Genomic DNA, 27,722 nt, shown 5'->3' with positions numbered 1-27,722 from the left:
CAAGCTCTTAAGCTCTTGGTGCATAAAGAAGATATGTAAAGTTGCAAAGACTAAAGTCTCAAATCCAAAGAGATATTCTGTTTAGAGTCTTAGAGTCAACCACACCTACCTAAAACGTCTCGTTCTAACACACCCCCACACGTCTACATCACGATGTGGGAAGATTTGCATAACGCCGCCCAAATGTTCATGCAAAGAAAGAAGGCGTTACTTTTATTCTCGCTGTAGTATTATTGTTGCCACCGCCGCCATGTCGTGAAGGTGCTGTGTGCTTCGTTGTGAAAACGAAACTACTTTGTTTGGCCTTCCAAAAGAGGACGATATCGCTTCATCATGCCTGGAGCTGATCCGTGCTGGTCGCTGAGGAAATACATCAACTTCGTGCTGTGGATTGCCGGATCGGCTTTCATTCACCGTGGATGAAGCGGAGTCCAGCCCAGGGTCGTCCAATGTGGTTGCCACAAGCCCTCCGGACCCTCCTTCATCGAATCCGCCGGCCGCGCCGTTCTCAAGCCCGCCTGCCTCTGCTCACTCTAGGCCGCAGCTCACTCTAGCCTGCTGTGTTTTGTTGTGAAAGCGAAACTACTTTGTTTGGTCTTCCAAAAGAGGACACGACTATAAATCAGTGGTTAAGTTGTATTTACAACACTGTTCCAGAACAGTTCAATACAAATATTAAGATGTGTGCAGCACATTTTATGGAGGACTGTTTCCTGATCCTGGTAGAGTAGACTACAATGCCGGCTGTTCTGACTCACAGTCTGAAAAGTACATTTTCATATTTAAAGAATATGCCACTGACGATTCAAACACTTTGAGCAGTGTAGAGTAGCGCTTGTTGTTTGTCATTTCTCCGATCACAAATGCAGATTTATGTTTACGTGGCGCGATGCAACGCAGCGCATAAAAAGACAGTATAAGTCATTATAATCCGTAATTATGTCCCCACTGGATGCAAGGAATGTCTCGTTTATAATGGGTTTTAATGTTTTTGTCTCGTCGCTCCGACCGGACAGGGCATCACAATCTGGCAAGGGGCGAAACATTTCCATCACACGCTTGAGCTATTCGGCCAATCACAATGCTCTGGATAGCTGGCCAATCAGAGCACACCTCGCTTTTCAAACCGATGAGCTTTGTAAAAATCGACACGTTTCCGAAAGGCGGGGCATAGAGGAGAAACAATAATGTACAGTATGTGGAAAATAATGTTTTTTTAACCTTAAACCGCATAAACACATTTCATTACACCAAATACACAAAATAATAAAAAGACAGTATAAGTCATTATAATCCGTAATTATGTCCCCACTGGATGCAAGCAATGTCTCGTTTATAATGGGTTTTAATGTTTTTGTCTCGTCGCTCCGACCGGACAGGGCATCACAATCTGGCAAGGGGCGAAACATTTCCATCACACGCTTGAGCTATTCGGCCAATCACAATGCTCTGGATAGCTGGCCAATCAGAGCACACCTCGCTTTTCAAACCGATGAGCTTTGTAAAAATCGACACGTTTCCGAAAGGCGGGGCATAGAGGAGAAACAATAATGTACAGTATGTGGAAAATAATGTTTTTTTAACCTTAAACCGCATAAACACATTTCATTACACCAAATACACAAAATAACGTTCATTTTAGCAACGTCATATGATCCCTTTAAAAAAAAAATGTTTAATCTTACAGTTCAAAAACTTTTGACTGTAGTGTAGGCTGATTATTCTTATAGATTGAAACAAATGTGCTTCAGCCAGAAAAAAAAAGGGTATGAAAAGTGCTCAGTCGCTGCAGAAAAAAAAAATTTAACATCAACAAAAACTGGAAATGTTTCTGGAGACGTGCTTATTATTGAAAATGCAAACCGATTCTCTGCCAGCAGGAGGCGCTTTTAGAGTGATAAAACTAGCCGTTTCTCCAGTAACGGCTGTAAACAAAGCAGCTCCGCAATGAATGCTACTTTATCAGATAAAAATGAGAATGTCATCAACTTTTCTGAAGACAGTCGGTTCTCTTCAGAGATACATTCATATAAAACACCTGCGACGCGTTTTGATTTTGTAATGTGCAGTGCTCATGTTTATTCAATGAAATCAAACGCCACAAATAAATCAATGTATGGGAAACACTGGTAATGTATATCAAAAAATCGGAAATGTGTTTAAAAATCATATCACCATTATTGAAAAAAATTATATTGCGATACATATTGACATTGAATTATTGCCCAGCCCTATGGCAGATACCAATTTTTGGTGTTTTTGGTGTACTTTTATTCAGCAAGGACACATTAAACTGAACAGAAGTGACAGTACAGACTTTTACATTGTTACAAAAACAATTATATTTTAAACTTTTTATTCATCAAAGAGTCCTGAAAAAATGTAATATGGTTTCCACACAAATACTAAGCACCAGAACTGTTTTAACATTGATAATAATAACAAATGTTACTTGAGCAACAAATCATGTTAGAATGATTTCTGAAGACTGGAGAAATGGCTGCTGAAATTTCAGCTTTGTAATCACAGGTTTCAAATCACAGGAGTACTTATTTATATATATATATATATATATATATATATATATATAAATAAAACAGTTCAGTAAATTGTAATATTTCACAATTTTTTTATCAAATAATGCAGTTGCGGTAAGCATAAAAGATTTCTTTAAAAAACACCATATTTTTGAAAGGTACAGTATTATATAGGGTGATATCAAATCACTGTTTTTGAATTATAAGTACATTCACATAAAAAAAAATTGTTGCACTCAGATAATTTAAAAACCCCACTTTATTTCATATTGTTTTATTTTTATTCAAAATAATAATAATAATAAATTACTTATTAAAAAGAATAAATAAAATAAAATAAAATATGTCTGGGAAAAAAAATCAGTCGATCAATAAAGATTAGTGCATCTACTAAATAGCCTATTAATAGTAGATCAAACTGCTTATTTCTTATTGGGGGCTACAAGTTCCAACACATTCAAGAAGTCTGAAATGAATCAAAAAAAGTCACTGTGCTCAATTACAGGGCACACGCTTCAAAACAGCTGGACCACTAGAGAGTAAACCCTGTCAATCAGTCACTCCACAGCGCTGAGGTCCTTCCCCCAAGCCAAAACAAACAATTCATTAACGTGGGGCCAGTTTCCTTGGGACCAAGTTTTTTTTCCTGTCTAGTTTTGTTTCTTTTTCATACAGAGGTTCACGAGGCCCCTGACCTACTGACGATAAATATGAAGGTTTTCTGGACAAATACATAATCATGACAAAATTTAGTCAGAAATCAAATATATAACAGTCAAGGCGATCACTTCCATATTTTCTGAATGAAACATCCTGGATGTTTGAAAAAAAGAAAAAAAAAACTGCTGACAGTGAAGAAAGCGAAAAAAAAAAAAGAACAGATGGAGAAATTAGTCTGTGTAATGTTAAATAAAATCTCCTTCCCCTGGAGCATGATACGGGGACGTTCCACTGTGCTGGAGGTGATTCATGCTTTCATCATTCAAGGTGATGCTGTGATCCACACACTAGAGATCTTTCTTAAACCAAGGAATGGAGTAGTTTTGTATGTTGTTCAGGTGTGTTTGATTAGGGTTGAAGCAAAACTCTGCAGGGCTGCGGCTCGCCAGGACTGACGTTCGCCACCCCTGTTCTATGACAACAGAGAAGTCCAAGTGGAACAATATCAATGAAGTCACTTTTAGAAATGTTTTAGAATTTTTTCCAGCTGAAGAATCATAAAAACTTTGATGGCTAATCAGAATCCACACCGCTTTAAAAAGAGCTTGAGAATTTAGTGGCAGATGACAAAACTGTAGCGTACACTTACAATAAACAGAATGTTATTTTCCATTGACAAGGATGCTTGCTAAGTGTTGTAGTTATCGATCTTCGTGAGACTGGTCTTTATTTATAGTTGATTCTGTCGATTTAACCGGGATAGGAGAAAATAGTTTGCGGTATTACAGCCAAAATCATCACAATTAAAAGAACCAAATGCTTAAACTACTTCAGTCTGTGTGCATTGAATTTATTTAATACACGAGTTTCACAATTTGAGTTGAATTACTGAAATAAATAAACTTTTCCACAACATTCTAATTTATTGAGATGCACCTGTATATTATTTCTAGTTGACTCCTAAGACAGTTCTTTTAATGAATCGTTAAAAAAAAATCACAAACTAAGCAGTTACCAAAGTGAATCAGTCAGAGCACTTACTGAACTACTTCAAGTGAGGAACATCTCGAAATGCAAAAAAAAAAAAAAGAGGAATTACTTAAGGTTTGTGAAACTTACATAGGCTTTATTTCTTGATCATAAGTGGACGCATAGTTAAATATTTGCTAAAACATTTAATACAATTTAAGTGAATTATAAAAATAAACGTTTTAGTATCTGATTATTCTATTTAATAATGTAAGAGTGGACGGGATCTCCCCGCTACAGCCACACTGTTCAGTAAGAAACACTGCCATAATCACACATTGTTCAGTATTGTCCAAGAGTGACACAAGCAAAACAATGCCGTGCGAGAAATTCATTCGCAAAAGGCTCCGATTCCTAAAGGTTTCCATGCTTCTTTTTCCAGTCAGGGAGCTTTAATGTCCTTAGTTGCACTTGCTGCCATTAAATAATCATTCGTCTGCACCGAGTGAGCGACAGCAGAGCCAGCGGCTCTGTTTGGTAAACAACGCTTCACAATCGAACACATTTCCCTGCAGACAAGCAATAAAACCCATCAGACCACCGACAGAGCAACAAAAGCACACATTCAGATGGGAGGTGTTTTCCACTCCAATCCTAAACGAAACCAAGCCTGAAACAAAGCCACTGTACTGCATTACTAAAACCATACAATGTGCCCACCATGTGTACTGGGGATAATCCGTTCATGGGGGTTTCCCTGTACAGCGATGTTGTTTATTTGGTCTTTTTTTGTAAAAAATCCCAAGTATGATATTGTGTGGTTAGAAAGTCAGTACAAAACGGTCTGGCTGGCCCTCAAGTCCCCATGCAGGCGCACCGCGATGGGCTCAAAGCAACAACCCCACAACACGCGCACTGCACTCAAAATATAAAAACACACACACTCTGCGTGCTCTTATGAAGAGGCTGAGCACAGAAATTCACAGTATACAGTCAGCACACGTGCGTAATGGAAAAGAAACCCGCCATCTTTTCCTTAAACCCGTTAGTTTACGAGAAAGTGTGTAAGAGCCGCGGAACTCCTGCAGCAGTCCTGAATCTCAGACTTACCCTGTCACAACAGGCGCCATCTTCCACAAACTCTCACCAAAACTCCAAGACTCGCGAGATCCTCTCTCCCAGACCCTACCAGCCGCCGAGACAACAGAAGCAGACTGGAGACTGAAGGAGCGAGGGAGAGAGAGAAAGGGGGCGGGTGACGAGGACCGAGGAAGGGGGGCAGGGTGAGTGAAAGAAAAGGGCAGACGCCACAACAACAGGCGTGGGAAACTCTTCTGATCTCGCGAGAGGAGGAAAACTCTCACCATACAGCTGAGTGAGCGAGGCTCGTGCCATCGCGAGAATGGTGCGATGTGGCTGTTTTACAGTGCTCAAACAGTGTTTACCCGCTCATAAATAACCTCTGCGGGCGGAATTGGCTAGATATTTTGACGCTGAAGCTTGAGATTTCCCAGGCTCCTGTCTGATAAGCTTTGCTCACAAGATAGTTGGAGCTTGTTATCATACCATTAAAAGGACTACAATGTGCAGAAATACAGTCACGTTATACATAATATGCATTCTAAGCATGCAGAAACCTTGACGAACGCCCTGTTGATGCTTGTGCAGTGTTTGCTGTCTTTATCACAGACGGCAGTGGATTATAGATGTAAAATTTCTCAGATTAACAAACCAGAAACACTTTTCATTCAGTAGTTTATGTTAATATAGTGCCTGTTATGCCTGTATTATTTAAATTCCAGTATTGTGGCATGTATGTTTTTATAAGTTTTAATTTCCCTGCTGAAAAAAAACCCCTGCTAAAAACAGCCTGGTTTTAGCAGGTTTAAGCTGGAAGTAGTTGGTTTTAGCCTGACCAGCTAAAGAAGTGGCCAAAACCCCTCTAAAACCAGCCTGCTGACCAGCTATGAACAGGCTGGACGACCAACTAAAACCAACCAACCCGCTTAGGCTGGTTTTAACGTTTTTTTTTTTTGTTTGATTTTTCAGCAGGGTTGATAGTCATGATACAATATAACATGAAGATTACATGAAAAGAGTTTTTACTGTCATCAGTGAGTCTGACTAATTGTGAAACAGCTTGTGCAGCTGCTCTGTGTAGAATGAGTCTATCGACTGTTCTCGAATTGCTGTCATTGTACTTTGATGGCATGAGTGAGCGAGGCTCGTGCCATCGCGAGAATGGTGCGATGTGGCTGTTTTACAGTGCTCAAACAGTGTTTACCCGCTCATAAATAACCTCTGCGGGCGGAATTGGCTAGATATTTTGACGCTGAAGCTTGAGATTTCCCAGGCTCCTGTCTGATAAGCTTTGCTCACAAGATAGTTGGAGCTTGTTATCATACCATTAAAAGGACTACAATGTGCAGAAATACTGTCACGTTATACATAATATGCATTCTAAGCATGCAGAAACCTTGACGAACGCCCTGTTGATGCTTGTGCAGTGTTTGCTGTCTTTATCACAGACGGCAGTGGATTATAGATGTAAAATTTCTCAGATTAACAAACCAGAAACACTTTTCATTCAGTAGTTTATGTTAATATAATGCCTGTTATGCCTGTATTATTTAAATTCCAGTATTGTGGCATGTATGTTTTTATAAGTTTTAAATTCCCTGCTGAAAAAAACCCCCTGCTAAAAACAGCCTGGTTTTAGCAGGTTTAAGCTGGAAGTAGTTGGTTTTAGCCTGACCAGCTAAAGAAGTGGCCAAAACCCCTCTAAAATCAGCCTGCTGCCCAGCTATGAACAGGCTGGACGACCAGCTAAAACCAACCAACCCGCTTAGGCTGGTTTTAACGTTTTTTTGTTTGTTTGTTTTTTCAGCAGGGTTGATAGTCATGATACAATATAACATGAAGATTACATGAAAAGAGTTTTTACTGTCATCAGTGAGTCTGACTAATTGTGAAACAGCTTGTGCAGCTGCTCTGTGTGCTAGTAACAACTATTATTTTTATTGCTATTAAAACATCATTCATTTTAATGTGTTTGCATAGAGCAACAGTATAACCAACTCTTTTCTATTCTTTCTCACCCCATATGGTTTTGGTTCAGAATTTCACTCCTTTTAATTTGAGTACCGTTACTTACTTTTCTACCTTCACTCTCCCTCTCTTTTTCCTTCCTCTCCAATATTGTTCTCTCATCTGTCTTGCAGGTCCCAAGTGATTATTTTCAATGAAAGAGACCCATCTCAGGAGCTCAATGAAGCAGACAGCATGTGCAGCCAATTCAAGCAATCACGAATGAACCACAAGTGTGCCGCCCGTAAATCCAGTGTTGATGACTGCATGTGTATTTAGCCAAGAGAAAGACTGGTCTCCAAAGGCAAGTCCCACTCCAGCCCCCAACCAGATGATACCTTTTAACCACAGACCTGTATAATGTGTGGATTAGGGCCGGGGCCTTACGGATTTTCAATATTCATACTCATCATAGTGAAAACAGCCCTCTGAGCAGTCACTGAGGATGGAGAAACTTGATAATTTCAGCCTTCCCATTAATGCAGGGATGGATATCGTTAGCACACCGAAGTTATCTTTTGCTCTCTTTTTGGGGATGATTTGAATTATGATGCTATCTGATGGACCTATTTTTCCAAACACACAAACACCATGTTGAAAAAAGTAAGTGTGCTCTGGCATCAGATAATGTTTCTGTATCTGATAATGAATGCCAACGGGCATCACAAGACACCACTGACGTTTGCTGGGCTGGACTGACCTGTAGTTCTAGCAGTCAACTGTGTGAGTGTGTTCGCCTCGAGGGGCACCCACACACGCACAGACCACAAAACACTAGGGCAAAACCAACAAGAAATAGGCAGTTTGACTAATGGAGAGTCATCTTCAAAAGGCCCAGGCATCATTGGATTCTCTAATATTGTAGAAAATTAATTGTAGTAGGTCTGAGAACAGCTTAAAAACAGTTTAGAGAGTCTCAAGTGAAATTAAAAGATGAGTTTAAGGCTCTAGGCTTTGAGTGTCATCCCCGAGTGCACTTCCATGAAAGTAAATTTGGAATATTACCTCTTTCAGTGGGAGTACATGAGCTAAGATGATGGCGTCTGAGGGGAATTTCACACACACACACACACACACACACACACACACACACATCATTATCCTATTAATTTCATGGGTGCTCGACATTTCAAAATGTCTCATGAAACCAAAAAATTAATAAAGTGACAAGCATTAATGCCCATAATTACTAGTGCCTGGTTTTCTGGTTTTAGTTACAGAGGGTAAAAGGTGGTTGGTGCAGCAAATGAATTTACAGTGTGAGGAAAATAGTTGATTAAAGTTAATGACTGAATGTGGTATCTCAGTGAGTTCTGCTTTAGCTTTGAGCTGTTAGCACTGATGTAAAAACCAGTGACTGTACTGAGAAATCGAGCATATCGAGGTACTGAGAAAAAAAAAGAGGAGAGAGACAAGGCCAATGTGCAACTTCACAGGAATATATTTTGATAAAAAGGGAATCTGTAAACACACAAGATTGGGCTTAAAGAAAAAAAATTCAGATGTGGTAAATGGGCTTTTTATGAACACTGACAAAAATATACTCTTAAATTTATAATGAAAAAAAAAAAATACATAAAAAGCTGAAAGCCAGAAATTCACTATAAAATACGGTCACCACAGTTTTTCAGGTATTACAGAATGGCATATTGGTGCCTGTGTATTTTAAAACATATAACTGATATAATGTTAATATGCTTATACTTGAAGTGACTACATTTTGCTTTTACCTTAAAATGTACCGATAACCACCATAATACAGGTGGTAAAATAGAAAGCCACATGATGAGTTCATCATAAGTGACTTGTTCAAAACACATAGCCAATACTTGCATATACAAAACACCATCAATGTAACTCACATGGCATTAAAATAATGCAATAAACATTCACTAAATAATCTAAAAATGTAACACAAAACTTACCAATGCACATTACTAATAGCAAAAAAAGAAGAAACAAAACTATTATATAAAATATACTGCACATGGAGATTTGGCAATGTCCTTTTTCTGTTTTTCACTGTAAATTGTATGTTTTTTTCATGGCTTTTACTTGCAAAACCACAAATTTGGCAGTATTTTACAGTACAACTATATATGAAGCAGTGTTAAACCATTTACAGTATATTTCACTGTATATCAGCTCACTTACAATTAACCATTTAACAGGTTTTATTGTAATTTTTATTTTTTACAGTTTTTTCTGTAAAATTACAAACTTTTTTTACAATGCAGCTGCACGTTTAGCCAGTGTTGAGTATGACAAGAACTGCAAATTAGCTACCCTAAAAATTTAGTCTCCATCTGCAACGTGCTTGGATTGGTTCTTTCTAGTGGATTAATATGTTCTGCTCTTGTCCTTAACTTCAAATGATCTGAAATACTTTCCCTTTTGGATGAGGAAGCCAGTAGCTTTTATAAAAGGACCTTGTCAGTCGTATTATTGTGGCCATGAAACTTCATTCATAACACCGTTGTGAAGCTTGAGAGGCGTCCAGTGTTGCCACTGAATTATAAACTTTGGTAGTGATTTTCTGAAGAGGAAACTTTATTAATACCAAATTCTGATATTCACGAAGATCCATGCATATTCTTGCAGGAAATCCAGTTCTCCTCTGCTTTTGCTGGAAATTGGACGTTTTGACCATTTCTAACATTAAATGGACCAATGAAGTTCAGATACCATTGAAGTACATAGTCTTTCTTTATAATTGTAACTAGCTGACATTAAGATTCATTATTCCAAGAATCGTGAAGGAACTGAATCCGAACATGTGGTGACTTGAAAGTTGATGTTCACTCTGGGTATACATCATGCTCTAAAAAATACAAGCATGTGCAGGAATAATACAGTGTAACATTTAGATTTAGATTTCAGTCTCATTTATTTATTTCTGAAAACCACTGTGAATGGAATTGTGTTTGTCATCAGGATGCGGTTGGAACGTCAGGGCTTAATATGCAGTATTGTGGTCAGTGCAGCTCAAATCTGTGTATTTGCATGGTTACTCAGTTAGATGAGAAATGTAGAGTAAGCCATTGAGTTAAACGATGTATCAGAACTGGCCTATTTTTACATCTTGAAGATGCGGTGTCTCAGCATGTCTTGTTAAAGGGTTAGTTCACCCAAAAATGAAAATTAGCTTGTGTTTTACTCACCCTCGAAGCATCCTAGGTGTATATGACTTTCTTCTTTCAGACGAATCCAGTCGGAGTTATATTAAAAATTGTCCTGGCTATTCCAAGCTCTGTCATTGCAGTCAGTGGGGGTTGCCGTTGAACAGTCCACAAGTCGTCAAATAAAGCGCACGCATTCATAATAAAACGTGCCTCACACGGCTCCGGGGGGTGAATAAAGGCCTTCTGTTGTGAATCCATGCTTTTTTGTAAGAAAAATATCCATATTTCAAACATAATAATAACAATTTTATATCACTTCCGCCAACTGTCATATGCAGAAGCCGTGCCGGTGGATGACACAGCACGTCGGCGTTGCGTGATCAGTGACGAACGCGGAGAGACAACAAAACAAAACGCCGGTCACGAATTAGAAATACAAACTGAAGATTTACAAAGAAAAATATCTGAGGATTTCGATATAAGCCAAGAAGAGACTGGTTTTCCTTTGCTAAAGTTGTGCTCCTGTAAACAAACTCGTGAGACTAGCATATCTCAGAGGCGCGCGTGCTGCGCATACGTCATACGCCTTCCGCCGGAACCGCTTCCGTCTATGCTTCCGCGTATGACAGATAACGGAAGTGAGAAGAAAAGTGTTTATTAAGGGCTCCCGATCCCCAGTTCAGCGTTCCAGAGTTAAGCCCACACTGCAAAAAATGCTTTTTTAGCTTAGATCTTTTGTCTTGTTTCCAGCCGAAAACAAGATTATTTTCTTACCCCATTGGCAGATTATTTTGCTCGTTTAAAGCAAAAACTCACTTGACTTTGACTTGTTTTTTACTTGTCTAGAAAATCCTTCTTGATTTAAGAATTTAGATATTTTGGCTGGAAACAAGACCAAAGATCTAAGCTAGAAAAGCATTTTTTGCAGTGCGGGGGGCTCCAGCTTCCCCAGTTGGGCCCAGGGAGGGCTCCAGCCCCAGAGCTCACTCCAGTGATGGCTCCAGTCCGGGAGCTCACAGAGCCCGCTCCTCCAGAGCCAGTCCGGGAGCTCACAGAGCCCGAGCCAGCCAAGGCCACGGAGGATCTGCCATGGCCTCCCGGGTCCCCTGTTCCGCCTGGGCCTCCCGGGTCCCCAGCTCCGCCATGGCAACCCGGACTACCTGCTCTGCCCTGGAGGCCTCCCGGGTATCTGTCCTGTACCAGCCTCCAGGGCGCCCACCCCCCCCTCCCCAGTGGAATTGTTATGGCGTGGGACGCGCCTTTCGGGGGGGGAGTACTGTCACAGATCGGCCGGACTCAGTCACCTCCCAATCACCGCAACCACCTTCACTTGAGTACTGAGCACCTGTCACCAATCAAGCACCTCATCACCAGCCTGCATAAAAGCACACCTCAGACACCCTCACTGTCCGGTCTCGTATACATGTAGAGGACTCAGTGACTTTGCTACTACTTCCATTTGAATACTTCCTGCATTACTTGCCTCCTGTGTTCCTCCTAGTGTCTCCTGTTCCTCCTTGTTCACGGATCGCTGAGGTGTTTGTGTGCGCTCCTCCCGCCTACATTCCAGCTCCTGTAAAGCTAAAGACTTGGACTGCTCCACTCTCCATATCCTTTGCACCATTCGACAAACTCTTCCCTCACCATCACATCCTCCGGATCCTATACCCATACTCACTGTGACCAAATAAACCTGTTTATATCTACTAACCTGTTGTGTCAGACCTGTTCCGTTACTGGGTTTGCTGTATTTTGTTTGCTATGTTTTTGCACTGACCTCTTTTAAAAGAATTACTAAATCTTATAGATGCCAAACTTTTGAACCGTAGAATATTAGCTTCAAAATTAATGCTATGCTAGAAACTGTTAATGAGCAACACGACACCAATTTTTTTTTAATGACCAGTGAACAAATTGTAGATCATAAAATACATGCTTTGCTACAGTTTGAAATTCACTCTTCAGTTTTCATTGTTTCAGGGAAGGATAAAGTTTGCAATGACAGCGTGAAATCGTTGACCGCAGCAAAATTTCCTCATGTTGGGGTGGGGAGCGAGACAGCTAAGAGAACTTGTCAAACCCTTGACCCCACATCTCCAATTCTGAAACTCATATAAAACCGACATCTCAGTTATAGCAAGACCTACCACATTCTATTACAATTTGCTTTTCTTCTACACTTGACATGCCATGCATTCACATGTGCCACATACTGCTCAGTTTTTCTCCCAGAAGTCAACGTATACACCGCACATACCATGAAGACCTTGACCCTGCTGTTGGACAGGAAGAGCTGTGGAGATTATGATCACTGACCCCATCTATAAGCTTTCTGGCCGAAGCTCTGCTGATCCTAAAAGAGGCCCCGGAAATGTCTACAGTGGGTACAACACATCCCCTTTGCACTGAGAGACGGGGAGAAAGACAAGAGGAACAGCCAACACAAATGAGAGGTGACGGGAATGGTATATTTCGTGTCTACAGTTGTCTGGTGCGTGCTGTGCACAATATAATGCTCTGCTGAGCTGAGCTGTTTATTTCCTGTCTAGTTTTGTGAAAAATTGTAGACAACACAAATGGTCAATCTCAGATGGAACATCTGAAACAGCAAATTTAAGAAGAAAACATTTTAAAAGGATGAATGTTTAATTTGAGCTTTCAGGCAATGCAAATTCTTTGAAAATAAATCGATGAAGGAAGTGGATGAAACAAGTTGTCTTTTCAGAGAGCAATCATCTCCAAACAAAACTACTAACTATTTTTTGTTTTTTGTTTTGTTAACACTACTTGTTTATTACATTATTTTACATTTTAAGTGAAAGAAACCGAATATATTATTTATGTATTTTACTTTTCAGAGAGAAATCGTGCTCAATCATGTTACTTGTCCATTCCATTATTGTTATTTAAATTTTTAAGTGAAGGAAACTGGATTTAAAATTTTTTTCTTTTTCATCTTTTCAGAGAGAAATTATCTTGTGCCAAAAGAGACAGAGAGAGAGAAATCTTTCTCTTTTAATAAATGTTTTATTTATTTATTTTATTGTACTTTATCTTGGTTTTATTTTACTCTGTTTTTAAACTTTTTTATGCCATTTGTACTATTACCATTTTGCCTTTTCTGGCACTGCTTTTGCAATCCAAATGTACAGGTTTGGTCATGCCAGTAAGGTAAACTGAAATTGAAAGAGAGGGACAGAGGGATAGAGAGAGAGGACATGAACTGAAGTGGGGTTGGAGGGGGGATGTTTTCTCAGACAATAATGTGACATGGCACACGTTATTAATTCTGGCTGAGTGGACAGCCTGCCCCGCCATCTGCTTGGGTCACCCCCACTCGCTGGGGTCAGCGTCTCAACCCTCATCCCCCCCACCACCACCACCACACAACAGACAACGGAACAGCTCTGCGTGCCTCTCTGCACACAATACACCCAACCTGTTCAAAAGGAAGAAGAGATGGAGGGAGGAAGTAGGCTGTCGGGTCGTGGGGAACAATGGACTGTCATGTGAACGACCGACACAAGTTAATATACATTACAAAAGGCCACCCAGCCGCCTTTGCATTTGAGCTTGGCATTGCTGACCATGCTGTTATATTCTGAGGCATCTCTGCCCTCTCTTTCAAGCTCACACACACACGCTCCTCTTCGCGTGGCAAGGCGAGTGGGTGGGCGGGGAGGGATGTCAAGGGGAAGGGTGTGTGTGTGTAACTCTCCACGTTCATGACATCATCTGTTGTTCTCTCTCTTTCTTAATCACAGTGATTTATAATACTGTTTGGGTGTCTATCTCAACCACATTTGAGGTTAATTAGGACTCTACTCTAAATTTTAATGACCCACCCATGTAGGGCAGACTGTCCTTATAAGCTTTTGGCTTGTCACTTCGGGTTGAGAAATTTCAAGTAAGCTTTATTTATTGAAAACCTGATCCGCATCTAAGCGCACACATGCATACGGATGCAAATTGACAGTGTTGATGTAGCATTGGTCCTTGATGATTGAATGCGTCATTTTCTATAGCACAACAGACACTATCCACCGTCGAGGTCTGAAAGGTTTTGGCAAAGGTTTGTTTACAAACCACTGATTTGCTTATTTGATGGAGCGCGTTGATGGGCCAGAGAATAATCTCGCTCTAAATCTATTAATCTTCTCAGCGGCCACGTCTGGGAAGGCAAAACAAACAAAATGGTCAAATCATCCCCAGTTGGGCACTTCCAGCAAATTGGGTCTCCTCCTTTAATTTTTTCCCCCGAAAAACATTGTGATCTTGATTTGATGTCTTGATCCATTATTTAGATGAATTGTTCACTGATCAATGCGTTGATAATGAATTCTGGGATTTGTTTCAGATAGAAAATATATGAGGACAATAACTCACAATGACAATAATGAAAAAAAGAATCATGTTTGGAATGATTAACATTATGTTCACATCTCCAAATGTACTAGGCCAAGATACGGTTCTGAAATATCGAGCTTGTCATGTGCACTTTTTTGTGTTAACATGCTTACATTTGACATGTGTTTCATAGAAACGTCTCTCTCCAATTTTAAGGCATCAGAACTGGTGAGGTGTCTGTGTTTGGGACTGTGTAGCCTGTGTATTTGAGAACAGATAGCAGGTTGAAAGGTCAAAGGGCAAAAAATCAAAGACAAACAACAGCTGGTAAATCAGCTGAGCAACAAACAAAAAAAGAAAGAAAGAAAGGAAGGGAGGAAGAAATTTTTATCTGAAATTTATTGAATTATCATAGCAATAAAGAGAAAGGTAAGAATAAGTAAAACATGACACAAATTTTTGATTGTCTAATACACTGATTGTCAACCAGGGGTATGACTTTCAAAAAAATAATCATTAAATAGTAATTGTTATTAATTGCATATTTGTTTGTGTTTTTTCAGTTAATTTAAGGGGAAAAAATGTGTGTAATTTTATCAATTTAGCTTCAGTGTTTATGAAATAACTCTCACATGCTCACCATTTATTTGATCAAAAATACAGTCAAAACAGTGATTTTATGAAAGAATAATGAAAGAAAAAACTATAATTTTAAATGTGATAGCAAAGCTGAATTTCCCGAAGCTGCCATCACAGTTGTAAGTGTCCAACTACTGCATGCACAGTTCATTTTCTAGCATCTATAACTTCCTACTCCTGTCATTTACCATTTTTCATCTCAAATGATGGATTTCTTCCATTTAAAGCTGCTCTCCCTTTTTCATTATTCTGCTCTGATTTTTGTTTTGTGAGCTCACATGTGAGGTACAGTAGCCCAGTCACATCCCCGCTCTGTTATAATGGTCTTCTTCTCCGAAATAATGATCTCATGAGCCAGTGACCACAGAGCATTAAGCATTTCAGAGCTGTCGTACATACTAAGATTAAAAGAGGCAAATGGAAGGAAAATCTATCTCTCAACATTTCAGTCTTACCCCTGAAAGGCTGAGAGAGAGGGGGTCTTTGAGCCCATTAACTATAACATGGAAAAACTGAGGTTGACATGTTGAATAGTGCCAAATCCTGATTCAGTCTGTTTGTTTTCCAGCGGTTTGATTCCTTTTTATTTATTTTTTTCAGGATCTACTTAAAGCAGCACTATGTAACTTTTGGCGCTCTAGCGGTTAATAAACAGAACTCGACCCGACCAGGCTACAATAGTCCAAATATAAGTACTTATTATAAGTGTACCGTAGTGATTCGGAATAAGACAAAAACGCGGTTTGGAAGATGAATTCATGATGTACTCGCTCATTATATACATTTTGCAAATTTTGAACACAGAAAAAGTTACATAGTGCTGCTTTAATGCAGTTTATTGCTCAGTGCCTGCACTGGCTCCCATTGAGTCTAGCTGGAGAGTATCTGAAATACAAGCATTTAGCCTAATCAGGTTGAGAAATTGAAAACATTCGGGGGATGTGAAGTGCCAGCTGAAAGTTTGTAACATTCAGTGGACCCACTAATCCACTAATCCACCTCACTCCTCCTTTCTTGCTCTTGTCTACATGGACACAGACACACACACACACACACACACACACACTTACTGGTGAATGAGGGTCAATCTGGTGCCAGTGTTGCAGGAAGAGAACCATGAGCCAACACTCACCTCACACCTAATATGCAAACAGACACATATGCTATTTTTCACAAATAGTATGTGAAACAGTACATATTATGCAGCGTTTCTATTATGATGCACTGATCAAGCCAGCACGCACAGCAGATGAGTAGAACAAACACAATGGATCATTCAAAAAGACCTACCTGAGGAATCATTGATTGTTAATACAAAGAAACCTTAAAAACAGAAAATTACAGCTTACATCAACATCTGCGGCTTTTAAGCGACTTCTTTTAAGTGACATTTAGGGTTTAAATCCAACCCAGAGATTACCTTTTTCTTCCTTGACAGGTGAAATCAAGTGTCGAATGTTGAATGAGTCAAACAACAGTGGAAGACAGTTGCCTGCTCAAAAAAACTAAACAAAAAAACCTAATTTGATACACTAGAGGAAGTTAGCGAGGAAGTTAGCGAGGAAGTTAGCGAGGGAAGGGCATAAAAAAGTTTTTTTTTTTTTATGTAAAAAGTGTAACAAAACAAATAAATAAATCCAAAATATAAAATATACACTTTTATGCAACACTATAAACCTGCAGCTTTAAAGTTTGTGTTTTTTTTAATACTGGTCATGCCATGATGTATAGATCTTTTGTTGAACTTTGGAACACAAAATGTTAAATGTGCATGAGCTTGCACTTCCAGTCACCTGCATTTTATAGAAGTCAAAGGAATGAAAACTGTAGCGTGACCGCCTTTTTAATCGAAATGGGTAATTGTTATAACGATTAAGTAGATGAATTCAAGAAAAGACAAAAAGCTGTGAAATCGTTCACATTTTTAGTCTTCAGAAACATCTGATTTATAATAAAGTAAAAAAGAGAGACAAAAGGCACTCGTGTCATTGAATTGTTTTGGCACTTGTCACTTCTTCCTCTTTTGATTTGGCGAATGGCTCATCTCTTCACTCAGCCAGACTCCATCGCCATTGCTTGGTGAATCGTGGCAGTGAATTACAGCAGATAAACAGTTTGGAAAAGCGGGCTGTGAACGCCCCCCATGTTATTCCCAAACCAGAGCTCACATTACAGTACCGGACCTCTCAGCCAACCGTCCTCCACATGTTTACTCTCCCCTCAACAACTAAAAAGATAGCCCAAGTACACTTATTCTGTGTTATTTTAACTGCAGTCTAATTCAGGCCTGATTCTTCCAAATATTGCTGAAAGGAAGGATAACAAATGCAGTGGTATTGCTGGGTAAATTCTCTGTGTGCCCACATATTTTAACAATGTCTCATAAAACACTGCCTGCAAGTGGTTGTAAATTTTTTTTGTCTTCACTCAGTTCCTCTAACTTTGTAATGGATTGGCCTATTTGTGGTGTGCATGAAACTGTGCTGTGATCTGTGAAACTTTGTTTAACCCATTTTACATCTCTGTTTATTGTCTTTGGGGAAAAAATGATACATAAAGGTGTTAGAAGCTTATGTTAGAGCTTAGTTATAATAGGGCGGCATATGTGATCGTTCACACACACATATACACGTAAACCACCCTGATAATAAACCCCATCAATTCCATTTGGATCTATTTAAACACTCCCGCCGTCCTTCTTTTCTCTCCATCTTGTTCTCTCTCATCCTCCAGTAAGCCAACACCAGCGCTGTGATCCCAGGCTGTGCGGCCCTAAACCAGGAATGACATCACCCACCCCACCAGCCTCCCTCCACTTTCTCAAACAAAGCCGAGTCCAAACCCAGATCTATAATTACAGTCTTAATCTGTGCGCTGCCAGAGGCAGTATAGAGCTCGGGTTTGGGGCTCGTCCAGCCTCACAAACATGCGCTCCCAGTTTGGGCTGTAAAGGCCAACGAGGATGGAGGATGGTCAGTCTCTGAAACCCACACTGAGGGCCAAGAGGGTGGTTTCATCAGCCTGCATTGGTGACCTGTTCCGAAAAAGTACAGATGCAATTTATTCATCTGCATTTGTTTGTCCAAGAATTTTTTTTGATCACACAGAATATTTTCACTTTCGTATCACGCAAGCTTATTTGCCATTCAGTGCACATGTAATCACTCAGTTTGGACTGGCATTTATAGCAGTATATATTGGGGGGAGGCTGCCTCAAGACAGGAATGGAAGGCTCTACCAAACATGACTGTAATTATACCCTTTCATTTGCGAGCACCCTTTCAAATGAAAATTCCCTACAACTGAGGAATTTGCAGTGCTAGTGTTAGTGCTTGTCAATCAGCAAAATTCCAAGTAAAACACCAACGTTGTCAAACAAATATATCACAAAGTTGCTGTACAGTCCCTCCATTAAGAATAAAACACCATTCCAGCTACTGATCTGAACTTCCATAGAGACTAAAACAACATTTAACCTGGAAACCAGCTTTTGGTCTCAGAAGCTCTACATGGACAACCCCTATCGTAATAGCTGGAATCGTATTCGTGGTCCATCTCTAAATGTGTTTTGCAATGTTCTCACCAATTCAAATTCACAAGTTCTCTGATTAGACTGAATAGCCTTATACATAAGAATGAAGCGGTATTTAAATTGTGCTGATCAGTATTATTGCCAATAACAGATAAAAGTCTAAACTTTCTATTTATTAAAGCATCCTGGAAAAAAACATCACACAAAAAAACTAAGCAGCACAACCATTTTCAGCTGTGATAATAATAAGAAAGGTTTCTTGAGCACCAAATCAGATTTTAGATATTAGAATGATTTCTGAAGGATCATGTGACACTGAAGACTGGAGTAATGATGCTGAAAATTCAGCTTTGCCATCACAGGAATAAATTACACTTTTAAATATATTAAAATAGAAAACGGTTTTTAAATTGTAATAATATTTCACAATATTACTGTTTTTACTGATCAAATGAATGCACCCTTGGTGAGCATAACAGACCTTTTTGAAAATAACCGACTCCAAACTTTTGGACAATAGTGTAAATTCAATATTGATTGATACTAATAATTTTTTTAAAAAGCGTACATGTCGGCATAAAAATTTTACAGATACACTGTGCATCAAGACATATATATTAACACTTAATACAATTCACTCTGCACCAACAGATGCAGACAAACGACAACAGACACGTTCCTCTGGTTTTGTTGTTTCGATGTGTTACCTTTTGCCATTGGTCAGTGCTTATTTTTGCCAATAAGAACATGTTGAATTGGCATTTGTTGGGTCTTGGAATGTCTGAGAAGCAACATACTGTAATCTGGTGACCGTCGATGTTGCTCTGCATCCATTGGTGCAGTGTGAACTGGCCTTAATATGAAATATATACTTTTTTTTGGTATGTGTTGCAGAATGATCTAAGAAACCGAGAAATGAAACATTTCTGAACAACCACAGATTCTCCAGTTACATGTGACCCTGAGGCAGGAAAAGCTTTAGCTCTAACTATTCACTAATTTTCATTTGTCATAATTTCCTTATTATTCCAGTGGCTATGGTCCTAAAAATTAACCTCTATCATTAATAAAAGTAGAAAGGAAAAACCCAGCAAACACAATTCAGTTTTTCTGACCACTACATAGCTTTTGCAGTTCTTGTAAAGGTTCATTTCTCCACAGCAAACCTCATGATCGAGTACCATATGAGGGGTTCTTCCAAGGTCTCGCGAGCCAGCAGTGGACAGCACTGTGTTCCGTTGCTTCTTCCAAAGTTCCACGTCTTTCCCAGAATCCTCAGTCCCTGCCAGGCCGTATATTGTGCTGTCATCTGTTGCACGCTAATGAAAAGTCATGGGAGACAGTGGTTGTACATGTGTATGTATTTCGACTTTTAAATCCATAATTTATATGCTGTGTGTTACTGGACATTGCACACCACAAATAAAAGTCACTATACAGTCTGCTAATGTGCCTGCATATAGTATGTCTTATTCATATCTCCAGCATTATAATAAAAATACTGTGGGTTAGATTCCTTAGCTCTTAAACGGACAGGATTGTGTGGTTTGAATATTTACTTTTGACCATTGTGGGGGATCACATATGCAGTAAAAACTAGCTTATTCATGTTCAGTAATTCAACAACCGACCAATGAAAACACACTGTTGTCCAAAGCAGAGATTTTTTCAATCAAAATCTTCTTCCTGTCTACTGATGTTGGGCATATTTGAAAAAGGGTCTCAGAATATTTATTTAAATGTACACAATTCATATTAAGGTTGATTCTTATTCTTCCATGTCAAACATCTACACTTTCACAGAGACATCTGATATATTGCCTGTTTGTTGTTTTATAGCTTTCGAAGCCAATTCTGAAAATGCAAGCCAGGAATTCTGAATTAAGGTCTTTAATGACAAATTTATTGTGGAATAGCTCTTTGATATGGTTTTGAAGTGTTTTCAAGGCTAAAACTGTCAGCTATTAATGGAAGTTTGCTTACAAGGAGCAACTTGAGCCAGGCTGAAAGGAACTGTAGCCTGAGGCAACAACCCCTCACAGTTTATTACACCACTGATACAAATCTGAAAGGCCATATTAAATTCATATAGTCTTTTATAACTGACAGCCAGGTTGAGTGGTAGTCAAGCCAAACATTTCTTCATAAGACTACTGAGTGTTTACATGGACATCTTCCAATTTAAGATCAAGCAGTATGAAACAATCAAGAGTTTTAGTGAATCTGCACACCTGTGGCTTGGGAATAGAATGAAGCTGCAGGTAACCACTGATATTCAGTTCAACAGAAAGTTTGAGAGTGTTAAGGGCCATTCACACCACGATAACTATCACGATAATTCTAACTATAAAGGTTTACTAATCATTCTGATTCTGTGAGATTAAAGAAGTCCACACCAACTGTGATAATGACACAGAATCATTGAAATCACTTTCTGAATGCTTTTTTTTCCAGCTGATGAATGATAAAATGTTGACAGCCAATCAGAATCCCCTTAATTGACATTTTAAGTCAAAATAGATTGTGGCAATGAATTATGAATTTTATTTATTAATTAGTGGCCACACTGTAGCCTACTCATTTGTTTTTATTTAGTTAAATTAACGAATACGGGGAACTAATTAAGTCGTGGGAACGAATTCCTAAAGGACACTTTACAAATTGATAGACTGGAGTCATGTTGATTGCTTGGGGATTATTGTGATGTTTTTTATTTAACTCTCATTCTGACGGCACCCATTCACTGCAAAGGATCCATTGGTGAGAGTCATGTAAAAAAAAAAAAGATGCCACTTCCTTCTGAATGCAGCTTTGCTTTGTGGTTCAGCACAGGTGATAAACAGCTCTAAACACACACATACACCCCATTAGCTTTTCATTAAGGTGTCGCATTTATGTTTCTCATGCTGAAGATTCTCCTGAGCTAACTAGGCCTCCCAAAGCTAATTTTCTCAGACATTACCAAATACTTATGCTGTCGGTTTCCACAAGGCTCCTTCAGCGTGGTAACTCAAGAATGAAACATTCGGTGCAATTATGTTATTTTGAGAGTCATATCATTGGTGACGAAGAATGTGAGCCGTGCTTTGGTAAGTGTGTGTGTGTCTTTAACAGCATGTTGAGTACACATTTACTTAAGGAGAAGTACTGTAAGCACATGTGAATGTGTGGAAAACAAAAATCCCTCACGAATAATTTAGAGTGTACAATGACTGTGCACTGTGTAAACAATGAGTGACGTATACGTGCGAGAGATCACCTCCGTCGCTTGCGTAAACTACGCCAGAGCGTGTACACACCTCACAGATTTCCCCACACCACTGAAACTTTTTTCTCTAAACCCCAACAAAAGCTTTAGCATAATTTTGCTTAAACTAAAAATATGAGACTATACTTTCAGTCTACTTTTTATGTGCTCATCAGAAATATACCTAAATTTATACTTAGGTATACTCGGCTTATGCTATTTTAAGTATACTTGGTTAGAAGTTGTGTAGTAAAAAGTGAGCAGTTTAGCATAGAGTATAGCTAGTATATAGTATAGCTGGTAAACTAACAGACTCTCTGTAAGTTCAGTTGTATTAAAGTTATATAGTTGCAATAGAGAAGAAAACTGTTGACGTAAACCAGTTGTGTACTTATACTTTAGGCACACTTAAAAGTATACCTTTATAAACTAAAAAGTAGGTCAATTCAGTCCCAAGAAGTATTAAAGTAGTACACTTACTATATAATGTATACTTGGGAAAATATACTTCAACTTAAGTTTACTTCTTAAAATGAACTTGAAGTATAAATATATTTTTTTAAGGTTTCAAATACAAAAAACCCAACCGCACATATCTACTCTATCCATGTCCGATTTTAGTTTTGTCTGAAGTCTGTGCACTTATTTTTCCCATTGGAAATCATTTCTGCCATTTCCCAATAGCTTTGGCTGGAGCATCGGACCCCGTCCCATTGCTGTTAAAAAACTCTGACAACTAGAAAAGTGCAAAAGAGGCTTCAAGTTCGTCTCTTGAGTTCATATCAGCAGTACAATCTGTGGACAGCTGTACAATAGAGCCTTAACAGAGACAGTGACTTATGAAGCAGCCAACTGACTCCCTGCTGTGAGTGTTTAACTCTTTCACAACTAAACCAGATAAAAGGCCGGACTCTTAAGAGGATGAAACCCCACAAGCACACTCAGAAATGCTTTTCCACACACAGCCTCAGGTGAAAGATTCCATCCATCTTAATGCTTCGTGTTTAGAGGCCTGTCGGGTAACTTGAGGACTGCTGCTCTGGTTGCTCCAGCACAGTTTTTTGACACTTCCCCATTGTGGCGGCCTCCGCTCGCATCCAAGGCCTTGTCGTCGTTTCAGGAATCTGGAAAACACTATGAGGAATGAGAAGAATTTCGCACTTTTCTCAGTCCGTTTTCCTCTCTTCACTTCGGGCCGTCCTCATGGCCGGGCCCTTTAGTTTTTTTGAATAGTGACCAACAATAACAACATCCCATAAACAATGGAGTTGGTTGAGTTGATGGGGGGGGTTATTGCGTTTGGCAGCTGCTGTGCTGGCAGGCTCTCAGCTGAGGGTTAGCAATGTGCTCTTTGTGGTAGTGAGGAGATATTATGTCAGTTCTTGGATATGCGGCAGGTCTCATGGGACAGAGGACTCTGCATCCTCTAGTAAACCCCCTCTCTGTTCCTTTCTCACATGCATTCATTTTAACAGGCACCATGTCATTGAAAAAGGACCTCAAATTATTTTAGTTCACAGTTAGTCTATTCACTCACTCATGTATAATAGAAAACTAATAGAAAGCAAAGTTTAATCATTTTCCTTTTGTACTTAATATTCAATTACCTTATACAATACACTTCCAAAAAGGGGATTTTGCAGCAACAACCTTTAAGTGAACAGTTCTTAAAATAACTTTTTTGTGTGTGTGTGTGAAGAACAATTTAACAATATAAAGATGGTTGGTTGGCTATTTTCATGGTGAGTACCAAGTTGAAATACTATAAAAGAGCGATTTAAAAACCTATCCACCTTATTTTTCCCGTGGATTTTATGGGTCTGGCTTCTGGTGTCATCCGCCCCGCTATTTTTAGCCGTACAAAACTGTTCGTTTTGCTGCTTGATATTACAAATCGGTGTGTCTTAAGTTCCGCACATTCACAGAAAACGGCTTACTTCCATGTTGAATAATAAGGTGGATATAAGGTTTTTAAAGTTTGCTTTAGATAAAAACTCTAAATATGGATTCAGGGTTCACTCTCAAAACATTTATTTGCTATATTTTATACTTTACTAAGTGAAATTGAATAAGCACAATTTAATAAAATAAATACATTTCTCTTAAATGAAAAGGTTTCTTTAGATTATTAAAGAACCTTTTATACACTGGAAAGGTCCCATGAATGTTAAAAGTTCTTCATTAAAACCCTAGATCCCAAAAAAGATAGATAGATAGATAGTTTTTGTTTTATCCAGCTGTATTTACTCAGTGAAACTTATAACATCCAAGTGAAAGATGTAACATCAATATGTCAGAAAAATAAATAGATAAATAAATAAAAAACAGAATCACTGAGTTGGAAAAGGATCACCCCCCTCCTAAAAATGACTTGTAAACTCAACCAGGTGTAGCTGATCACCTTCTCAGGCAAAATAAGGTCAAATTCTTGAGGAAAATCTGCTGCCCTCTGCCAGAAAGTTGCAGTATGTGCAAAGTTAGTAGAGAAATATCCCAAAAGAAGAAAGGCTGTAATTAATTGTATTTTATTTTATCTGACATGTAGGTGTTATATCTTTCAGTTGGATGTTATAAGTTGCACTGAGTAAATACAGCTGGATAAAACAAAAACTGTGTCTCTCTTCATTTCAAGCAACAACATGTGATCATTTTAAAGGGGGCTGCCTCTTTTCTATACCCACTGTGTATGTATATATAGTAAAGTACATTATAAAGCTCAGCATTGTGTCATACTTATTGTTGTGCTTAACTTGTTGAAGATCTTGTTCATTGGACCCTCACACACAAAGCGGTTGAGTAGAAAGGGGCAGGGACTTGGGCCTCTCCGATGCACAGGTGCTGGCCCAGTGTTGTTGCCATGACAACAGGTCTTAGTTGGCACAGGGTCCTGGCCAAGGTATACGCTCTCAGGTTACAGATTTTGCAACTTTTGAGGGCCAAAGGACTCTTTCAACTCTCAGTGCCAAAATAACACAAGAAATCGAATCAAGAACAAGAGAAACAAAAATATTACAAAAGCACAGTTGAGTGGAAATTATGTTATTATAGAGTGAAAATGTATTAACACAAAGGTCTCCAGTGTAAAAATAATAATGCTGAGGGAAAAAACAAAGCTCTAGTGTCAGATTTGAGGTTTCCAGTAGAGGTTTCTCACTCAATTTGAATACAAATATAAAGCATGATGAACTATGCAAAGTTATGATCCTACTACAGTATTCATGAATGAATAAGTAAAGGTCCAACTTCTTAACAGCATTATTCCCACAGGATCTAGTAATGTACAAAATGAAGTGAGCGCTATCTAGTGGTCATGTATTTGTTAAACAAACAGGCGGGTTGAGGAACAGTTCAAGATGTGTATTTTATTCAGAATAAAAATAAAGGAATAATATGTTACTCCATTAATATACCAGCATTACTCAAAGTTCAACTATTCAAAGTGACTCCTGAACATAATATTTTAAATGCTGACTAACAAAGCAACAAAGTTTTCATTTTCACTTTATTTGAATTCTTTTCAGTTATTCGGTCATGCTAGTTTCAATCATATTCCAACAGAAAATATACATACTCAGAAGATCCATACATCCTTAAAGTCTCATTTAATGCATGGTAGTAAAGAGTTAATGTGTGTGTATCTCAAATCCTCAATCCTCAGTGAGTGACACATCAGTCCTCATGTTCATTCATTCCGTTTTCATCCACACACTGGAATCATGATTTTGGCTTGAAGGGATCAGACCAGATCTTCAGACCTATTTAAATAAGACACATAAATGACAATCATATACAGAAACTAATGTCTGTTAAATAGCATTCACATGGGCCTAATGCAAATAAACTGTAATACACAGAATATATAATCCTGCCACTTAATGATATATCTATAAATCACATGTGTGATGTGAGGAGTCATGTGTATGTTTACAGTCCAAACAATGCAAACTCAACACACTGGCCAAATGACATAAAGAGTGAACATGACTTACCAGCAGGCTGCACATCTGCTTGATTGACTCCGGCTCGATTTATCCTCTGGATCTGCTCTGTAATTACATTGGCACAAATTCAGACAGCATAAAGAAAAGCACTGGGGGAAATGCTGACACTTTTTAGGGTGAATCTCACAAAAACAAGCTTCCAACACTTTATTATTATTTTAATGTTTAAAATATTTTTTACTTAATCTCAGTGGTGTTCCGTGTTATTTTGGTATCACTGATATGTCATATTATATATTTTTTTCATTTTAATTTTAATTAATGTTTTAGTAATTTTGATGCCTTGTCATTTTTATTCGTTTTTTTTATGTCTGTATTTACATTTTAATTTTAATATTAGTTATTTTAGTACTTCAACTAAAAAAAAAAGTGAAATGTAGCTTGCAGCTAGCTGAAATAATGTTGAATTTTTGAAATATTTTATATGCTTTTAGTTTAATATTAGTTATTAAAGGGATAGTTCACCCAAAAATGAAAATGTGCTGTTTATCTCCCCAGGGCATCCAAGATGTAGGTGACTTTGTTTCTTCAGTAGAACACAAACTGAGATTTTTAACTTCAGCCGTTGCAGTCTGTCAGTCGTATAATGCATGGCTGTGTGCGCGCTCAAAGCAGTTGGACATAGTGGTGTATTAGAGATAAAATATGATATAAATACTGTTTGATTTCTGGCACAAACCGATCGTTTCGTGTCTTAGGACATCAATGTGTCGTCACGAGCCGCAGGGTTTAATTTGGATTTGTCTGTGCATGTTTTTTTTACTCTCATAGATTTTGTTACCGTTGCCATGCATTATACGACTGACAGACTGCAACGGCTGAAGTTAAAAATCTCAGTTTGTGTTCTACTGAAGAAACAAAGGCACCTACATCTTGGATGCCCTGGGGGTAAGCAGATAAACATCACATTTTCATTTTTGGGTGAACTATCCCTTTAACGCTGGTGGTGTTCCTCGTTAATTTATTTAATATTTTTAGTGCAGTTTATTTTTTCACTAACTCATTATAGGATTGTTAGGTTACAAAATTAAATTTACCTGAAGCTGATGTACATCACTTTAGATAACAACATAGTGTCCTAGTGTGGGCTATTCCAGAAAGCAAGGTTAAACTACCGTCACATATAACCTGAACTCTCAGTTGATTAACCCAAACCTTACTTACTTGAGCTATGCTGCTTCCAAAAACGTGTCCGGGAGTATGTTCAGTCAACTCGGGAGTACAGTGACGAATCGACAAGTCACCATGGAAACCGAGCTAAGAAAACGCACGCCATACTGCTTCTTTCTTTTTCTTTTGCTCAATGGCCATTTACATACCTAGTGCCACCTAATTGGTGGTTGTGCAATCATTTATCAAACTCATCTTTAATCACTGAGAATAAAAATTTGGTTGTTTGTTTGATGCTGATTAATAAGACATAACACATTTTTATTATAGAAAATATCCTGTTGCAAAAGGAGAAAAAAAGGTTTGAATGCAGATTCATGTGTGAGATGACAATAAAACAAATATAATAAATATATTAGAATAATCAAATCTTGTTATAATAGTGCTTATATATATATATATATATATATA

The 27,722-nt window shown here is 38.5% G+C and overlaps 1 protein-coding gene and 1 long non-coding RNA gene across 2 annotated transcripts in view; both read right to left on the bottom strand.

Moving 5' to 3' along the window:
- LOC107549731 (recombining binding protein suppressor of hairless) overlaps positions 1-5,412 on the bottom strand; it is a 57,268-nt gene extending 51,856 nt beyond the window's left edge. The window contains exon 1 of the mRNA XM_016230906.1: positions 5,277-5,412. Within this exon, the coding sequence (XP_016086392.1) occupies positions 5,277-5,296 (20 nt within the window). The 5' untranslated portion in view covers positions 5,297-5,412. The remainder of the gene's footprint in view (positions 1-5,276) is intronic.
- Positions 5,413-25,625: 20,213 nt separating this feature from the next.
- LOC107549718 (uncharacterized) lies at positions 25,626-26,268 on the bottom strand. The gene is made up of 2 exons (XR_001604588.1): positions 26,130-26,268; positions 25,626-25,895 (listed from the first exon to the last, which is right to left on the bottom strand). It is a non-coding gene; the product is annotated as an uncharacterized lncRNA (long non-coding RNA).
- Positions 26,269-27,722: the final 1,454 nt, after the last annotated feature.

Source organism: Sinocyclocheilus grahami, unplaced genomic scaffold (assembly GCF_001515645.1).
Source record: "Sinocyclocheilus grahami isolate Dianchi unplaced genomic scaffold, SAMN03320097.WGS_v1.1 scaffold379.1, whole genome shotgun sequence".
Classification (NCBI taxonomy): Eukaryota; Metazoa; Chordata; class Actinopteri; order Cypriniformes; family Cyprinidae; genus Sinocyclocheilus; species Sinocyclocheilus grahami.
The sequence above is the reverse complement of the archived record's forward strand: the minus strand, read 5'-3'. Positions and strand labels throughout refer to the sequence as shown.